The 7,401-nt window shown below is 53.9% G+C and overlaps 1 protein-coding gene across 1 annotated transcript; it reads left to right on the top strand.

Moving 5' to 3' along the window:
• The first annotated feature begins 6 nt into the window (after positions 1 to 6).
• On the top strand, positions 7 to 6,311 carry SMARCD1 (SWI/SNF related, matrix associated, actin dependent regulator of chromatin, subfamily d, member 1). The gene is made up of 12 exons (XM_031064518.1): positions 7 to 51; positions 815 to 857; positions 942 to 1,064; positions 1,310 to 1,432; positions 1,915 to 2,031; positions 2,352 to 2,453; positions 2,750 to 2,911; positions 3,028 to 3,125; positions 3,573 to 3,708; positions 4,034 to 4,156; positions 4,396 to 4,497; positions 4,683 to 6,311. Exons 2-12 carry the CDS (start codon positions 831 to 833, stop codon positions 4,734 to 4,736), a joined length of 1,167 nt encoding a protein of 388 aa, XP_030920378.1. The 5' UTR covers positions 7 to 51; positions 815 to 830; the 3' UTR covers positions 4,737 to 6,311.
• The last annotated feature ends 1,090 nt before the right edge of the window (positions 6,312 to 7,401 follow it).

Genomic DNA, 7,401 nt, shown 5'->3' with positions numbered 1-7,401 from the left:
GCAGCAGCTTCAGCAGGTGCAGCCGCAGGCGGTGCCCAACCGCAACCACAAGGATGGCAGGGGGGGCACGGGGAGAGGGCACATCCCGGGCTAACGGGGACATCCCGGGCTAACGGGGACATGCCGGACAATGGGAGCATCTCGGGGCAGCAGCAACATCCCCTGGGCTGTCGTGGGCATCGGGAGGAGTTTTTTCATGGAAATTGCCAGGCTTTGGAAGGGGCTGTTCAGGAGGGTGGTGGAGTTCCCATCCCTGGAGGTTTTCAAAGAATGATGGACGTGGCACTGAGTGCTCTGGGTTGGTGACAAGGTGGGGATCAGGCACGGGTTGGAGTCAGGGGTCTGGAAGGGCTTTTCCAACTTGGAGGATTCTGGAGTTCTCGGCCATCCTGCAGCACTCAGGGGCTGAAGGGTCCTGTCAGGTCCTTGTGCGTTCCCCTGGCATTGGAGGACAACACTGGGCAGGGCAGGGCTGAGTTTATGTCATGTGCCTGCATCCTGATGTGATGCCCCAGTGAGAATGGAATTAATGCTGGATTTAAAATGCTGTTCCTGGAAAAGCCAATCCAAAGCTGATTGAGGTAGGAAAGTCACTTGGTGTGGGTGTTGTGTCACGTCCTCCTTCCCAAGGGATGAACCCCCTTCCCAACAGATGTAATTCCCTTTGTGAGTGCTCAGAGGGGTGGGGAGCATTGAGATAACCAGTTAGCCACACTGAGCAGGGCCCAGGTAGCTGAGGAGCTGCAGGTTTGTGATTTCTTGTGCCCAGAGCTGTTCCCATTTTCACACCTCCTTTGCCTCTTGCCCCTGTCAGTGCCAAGAAGAAGAAGATGGCAGATAAAATCCTCCCACAGCGGGTGAGTGGGACATGGGGAGGGGCTCAGGGGGAGGTGAGGCAGCCTGGGGAGCTGATGGGCATTTCCATCCTTGCCTGGCCACAGATCCGTGAGCTCGTGCCCGAGTCCCAGGCCTACATGGACCTGCTGGCCTTCGAGAGGAAGCTGGACCAGACCATCATGAGGAAGCGCCTGGATATCCAGGAGGCTCTGAAACGCCCCATCAAGGTAGGGGGGTCCATGCCTTGTATCCAGGCTCTGCAGGCTCCTGAGTTCAGGCAGCAGGAGGGCACTGAAGGGCTGTGTGCTGTGAGTGTGGCAAACCAGGGGTCCCAAGGACTGTGTGCTCCAGGAGAGGGGAATGCAAGGCAGCTGAGAGCATTGAGCTCAGTTTTAGCAAAGCCTGTGCAGGACAGTTGGCCCTGTGCAGGAGAATTAACTGATTATTAATTAGGTGATGTTTTTCCTCCTAGCAAAAGCGAAAGCTGCGTATTTTTATCTCCAACACCTTCAACCCCGCCAAGTCGGACGCGGAGGATGGTGAAGGAACCGTGGCCTCCTGGGAGCTTCGGGTGGAAGGACGGCTGTTGGAGGATGTAAGTGGGCAGTACCCAACCTCAGAGGGGACTGTGGATCTGGAGTTGGCAGTGAAACCAGTTTCCTAGTGTCTGAGAGCACAGCTGGGGCTTGATATCCTCCTTCATCTCTGTTTTCCAAGGAGTCTGATGGTGACGAGACCGAGGGCCCAGCTTGCAGACCGATGGGTGTCCCCATGGCAGGACATAAGTTGTCCAAAGTTCTTAGAGTTGTGAGAATCACTGGTGAGAGCAGCTCAGTGGCACTTGTGTCCCCGGCTCTGAGAACCAGGGACTGGCATTGTACGTAACTGCTGAGGGTTTAACTCCTGCGAGCTCATCTTTAACTCCAGTCTTTCCCTTTCTGACTTGGAAACTTGATTTTTGAGCACACGTTGGTGAATTCAGGTGGTCAGAACTTACAGGAGCTGTCGTGCACGGTGGCTGTGCTTGAGTGCTGAGACTTGCTGCCCTAACCCTCTTCCTCCCTGTGTTGCTTGCAGTCTGCTCTGTCCAAATATGATGCCACCAAGCAGAAAAGGAAATTTTCGTCCTTCTTTAAATCTCTGGTCATTGAACTTGATAAAGACCTGTATGGCCCTGACAATCACCTAGTAGAGGTGAGCTGCTTTTTGCTGTGTTTCCTTTAAAAGTGGGTTGGTGTTTCAGCAGGTGGGGTTTTTTGTGTCATTTACAACTTGGGAGGTGAGAATCCTTGAGGCTCCTGAGAGCCAGGAGCTCTTGAATTCTCACTTTGGCTTTTCCTCTCACTTGCTGAAGGTCAGAACAAATGTATTGACTCTTGTTTAAACTCTTAAGTAGGAAGAATTGGAGATTTCTCCAGTTGGGTGGGATTTACTAGCAAAGCTTTTGGGTGCCCAGCAGCAGGAGCAGGGGGAATCATGTTTGGGGGGTTTCTGAATTCCCTCTCATGTTTCAGTGGCACAGGACTGCTACGACTCAGGAGACAGACGGCTTCCAGGTGAAGAGGCCGGGGGATGTGAACGTGCGCTGCACTGTCCTGCTGATGCTGGATTACCAGGTAGCACAGTAGGGAAAAATTCCTCCCTGTAGGGGTGGTGAGGCCCTGGCACAACTGCCCAGGGGAGCTGGAGCTACCCCTGGATCCCTGGAAGTGCCCAAGGCCAGGTTGGACAGGGCTTGGAGCAACCTGGAATATTGGAAGGTGCCTCTGGCCATGGCAGGGGGGTGAATGAGATTTCTTGAAGGTCCTTCCCAACCCAAACCATTCCATGATTCCATGCTGGGAGCAGCAGTGCTGGGCATGCAGCATTACCTGTGTCTGGGCTGCCTCACCTCTCGGTGCTCTTTGTTCAGCCTCCCCAGTTCAAGCTGGATCCGCGCCTGGCTCGGCTGCTGGGCATCCACACGCAGACCCGGCCCGTGATCATCCAGGCCCTGTGGCAGTACATCAAGACCCACAAGCTGCAGGACCCCCACGAGCGGGAGTTTGTCATCTGTGACAAGTACCTGCAGCAGGTGAGCAGTGGCAGGGCTGGAGCAGCAGCACCTGGAGCAGTTCCCAGCGTGGGCAGCCCCCACGGGGGTGGCTGCAGCGAGCCCCTGCTCCTCCCCCAGCCCTGTCTCTGTCACAGATTTTTGAGTCGCAGCGGATGAAGTTCTCGGAGATCCCACAAAGGCTTCATGCCTTGCTGATGCCCCCCGAGCCGATCATCATCAATCATGTGATCAGGTGAGGCTGCTCCATGGCAGTTCCTGTTTCCAGGAAGGAGTGGGAGGGAGGGATGGATGAGGCTGGCTGGGAAGACAATGTGCTGTGTCCCGATTTTCAGCAGCAGTTCCCTTGTTGCCTGTCACTGTTCCTTTGTACAAGAGCAGCCGCCTCTCTCATTATCACATCCCTCTTCCAAAGGCACTCCCACATCCCTGCTGTCCTTTGCTGTGGATAGAAACCTTCTTGGAGCAATCATTTTTTTCTTTTGCTGCAAAGCCATCGCTGGGCTTTAGCTGCTTTTGGGGCTGAGGCTGACAATGGCATGGCTTGTCCCTGTCCCTGGCTGCAGTCCGTTTGCTGCAGCATCCCAGAGGAGCTGCATTTGCTGCTTTCTTGACCTGGTCCCAGATTTTGCCTTCTTACTGGAGCTGCTCCCTGATTCTGGCTTCTTGTGGATGTCCCCAGTGTTGACCCAAATGACCAGAAGAAAACAGCCTGCTATGACATTGACGTGGAGGTGGACGATACCCTGAAAACTCAGATGAATTCCTTTCTGCTCTCCACAGCCAGTCAACAGGAAATTGCTGCTCTGGATAACAAGGTAGGAAAAGCTCCTTCAGGTCTGCTCTCCTTGTTGCTGGGCAGGGATGTGTCTCTGGACACAGGATAGGAGTGCTCTGTTGTTTGGAAGCTGCAGTGGAATGAGCTGTGTTTACAAACATGGCAGTACCTGAAAATGTAATTTTTAAAGCAACCAGTCTATGGGAAAATTGGTAATATTTAGAGAGCAGGAAACTGGGAGCTGAACATTCTGGTAAGTATAAGTTCACTAGAGACTGTAAGAATTTGCCTTCATGTTTTGGATGCCTTGATGTTTCTGACTTCTCCCCTCTTCAGCAGTTCCATTCTGTGTTTGTCTCCTTCAGATCCATGAAACAATTGAGACCATCAACCAGCTGAAGACACAGCGCGAGTTCATGCTGAGCTTTGCCCGAGATCCTCAGGGCTTCATCAACGACTGGCTCCAGTCCCAGTGCCGGGATTTGAAGGTAGAAGCTTTGTCTTGTGTGGAAGGTGGTCCAGCTCACACGCTTCCCTCATTAGAATGAGCTCCCACAGAGAGAAGGAGGCAATTTCCTCCTCAGAAAGCGAGGCTGGGATTTGAGTCAAGCATAAGAAGCTGACCTGAGTGCACTGAGATGTGTGTGAGGAAAGGGAAGGGAGTGGGTTTGCTCAGCACAGCCAGAGCTTTTGCACTCACTGAGCTGTTGTGCCTTTGTGCTCCCAGACAATGACTGATGTCGTTGGGAATCCCGAGGAGGAGCGCAGAGCCGAGTTCTACTTCCAGCCGTGGGCGCAGGAAGCCGTGTGCCGATACTTCTACTCCAAGGTGAGTGTCCCCAGGCGGGGGTTCCTCTCTGTGCTGGCACTCCGTGGCGCACACAGTGCCGGGGGAAGGTGGTGGTTGCATCTTGGTCCCAGTTGGATTTTGCCCTTTCCCAGCTGGCTGCTGTGTGTTAACTTGGTGCTGCACCACGCGAGGGTGTTAATGCTGCAACTCTGCTCCTCTTGCAGGTGCAGCAGAGACGGCAGGAACTGGAGCAGGCCCTGGGCATCCGGAACACATAGGCTGCTCTGCTCCTCCCCAGGCAGAAGCATCACAGCTGTTTGTGGAGACAGAGCTGCAGAGCTCACTGTTCCAGCTCGCTGGCAGCGAGGCCCATGTTATTCATCCTGGCATTGTCCCTGCAGGGGCAAGTCCAGGACACCTGGGGCAAGCAGACAGGCTCCAATGAGCACACATTTCTACCTGGTTTTCTTCCTGACTGTTGCCTTGTCAGTCCCAAGGCTTCCACGAGTGTCCCCGTGACTCTGCACTGCCCGTAGTGTCCCCGGTAGCCAGAGTGACTCAGAGCCTTCTCTCAGCCCATTCCTCCCCAACCAGCATCTGGTTGGGCTCTCAGAGCTGGCTCTGAAGCCTGGCTCTGCTTTAAGGTGTGGCTGGGCTCTTCCCTGCCACGTTTTACAGCCCGTGCCAGGCGCTGTTGTGGGCAGGATGCCATGAGCTGACATACCTCCCTGCCCTCACCCGCTCCTCAGAGGGTGCTGCTGCACTGGGCTGCCTCATAGGTCACTCTCCTCCTTGAGGAAGTTACTGAACTGTATAGAGAATTGCTTCTTCCCTTCTCCCTGCCCCATTCCCTGTGTGTTCCGTGATGGACTGTCCTAGGCTGGGATCACAGGGAGACAAGGCCTTGGCTTCCTGCAGGGATGTGGAAGCGTTGGAGTGATGCAGCGCTCTGCACTTCAAACACCTACCAGTGGCTTCCAGCAAACCACGTGGCTGCTTGTGTTCCCTGGAGCAGGGAGAGGAGATGGAGCAGCTGCCTGGAATTCTGCAGGGACAGTGTTGTAGGCTCATTCCTTCAGGACAGTTGTCCTGTGTCACTTGCTGTGGGGACCAGAGGCTCCTTCGTGTGGGTCCAAGGGTCCAAGGACAGCACAGTCCTTGGAAATGGACATTTTTCCAAGCATATGTGAGTTAGCAGGTGTTTCCATGCTGAAGCTCCTGTGGTTTTTAGTCAAGTTTTAGACTGTGGGGCTGCCATAGAGCCCAGCATGGTTCAGGAATGTACAAATAGATTTTCTCCACTGTGAGGAGTAGCAGCCCCGATGCCTCCTCCTGGAATGAGGTACTGGTGGTCAGGCTTAGGAGAATGAAATAGCTCCTCTTCACTCCAATCCCAGTGTTTGTGCTCGGGACTATAATGCAAATGGACTCAAAAGTTGGTCTGACTCTTGGAATAGCTGCAGGATCATGTTACTGATGAGCATTCACCCAGTTCAGTGTGGCTGGGGAGGCTGCTGTGAGTTGGAGCACCTGGGTGGCCCTACTACTCCTTGTGTCTGTGTTACTACATGTCTGTGAGTAATAGACTCTCGACTTCCCCTCTCCTTTGCCTCCTCTGAAACGTTCCTCCGTGGTACTGGGGTGAAGGTCTTGGTGCTGGAGAAGCAGCCCCTGACTCCTCAGGGTACTCCCACAGGAGGGACGCTGAGTCCTACATAGGCAAACGTAGCTGTTGCAGAGTAACTGCTTTTCTTAACTGAGTATTACGGTTTTTTCCATGGACCAAATTTTTTTTTTTGTACTGTATCCTTGTAGACGTCACCCAGTTTTAATAAAAGACTCCTGTGAAGGAAGCTGTCCTCCTCCTTCCATGCTGACAGCTTGCACTCTCCCAGCTGCCATGGGGGGTGAGCCTGGTGACTCCTGGAGAAGGGACACCATTATCTCTGCTTGCTTCTTCTTTTTAAAGCCAGCAGGGTTAAGTGACTGGAGAGAAAATGTTCTTCATATTTTGGCCTTTTATAGCAAGCCCTTCATGGAGGGATCTCCCAGCTTGCAGACTCTGCTAAGCCTTTGCAAAGTGCTTTTGTGGTAAACAGAGTAACTTGAGCAAAACTGGAAATCCAGTGGCCAGTGCTAATAAATCCTGAATTGCCTCGTGTCCACTTGGCTGGATTGTGGCAGCCTGGATTGTGCCCAAGGGAGTAGGGCAGAATTTGAAGTAAACTGAAGTACAGTTTACTTGCAAGGTTTAAAATTATGCAGAAGGGGATTTATTCTCTTCACCTTGCTTGTTTATAGAATGTAACTGCTTTGCTGCAGACCTGGGAGCCCCTGGGGCAAGGGAAGGATCCTCTGTGTGAAGGGGAAAGTGCTGCTGGCTGTGGTGGGGGCAGGAGCTGAGGAGTCCTGGGGCTGCACCAGGTGGTTCCTGCTCCTTTGCTGGGGGAGAAATGGCACCTTTTAGCAAGAGGAGGACAATGAAAAGCTTTTCTGCAGAAAGGCTCAGCAGTCACGAGTCAGCTTGGCGAGTGCCCTGCCGAAGGGTCTGCAGCTTCCTCACGAGGGGCAGCAGAGGGACAGCTCTGATCCCTGCTCTCTGGGACAGTGTCAGGACCGCGGGGAACTGCTGGAGCTGTGTCAGGGGGGATGGATGGATATTAGGAAAAGGATATTTTCCCCCAGAGAGCTCAGGTACTGAACAGGCCCGCCGGGGAATGGTCACAACCCTGACCCTGCCAGAGCTCAAGGGGCGTTTGGACAACGCTGTCAGGCACAGGATGGGATTGTTGGGGTGTCCTGTTCAGGGCCAGGGCTTGTTCTCACCAATCTCTGGGTCCCTTCCAGCTCAGGGTATTGCATGATTCCGTGATTCTGGGACTCCTGGTTCTGGGGGATCTGAGCTGCTCCAGGGCAGCGCTCTGCACCTGCCGCGCACGGAGC

This window comes from Geospiza fortis, unplaced genomic scaffold (genome assembly GCF_000277835.1).
Source record: "Geospiza fortis unplaced genomic scaffold, GeoFor_1.0 scaffold676, whole genome shotgun sequence".
In the NCBI taxonomy this organism is placed as follows: Eukaryota; Metazoa; Chordata; class Aves; order Passeriformes; family Thraupidae; genus Geospiza; species Geospiza fortis.
Note: the sequence above shows the minus strand (reverse complement) of the source record. Positions and strands in the feature narration are given on the sequence as shown.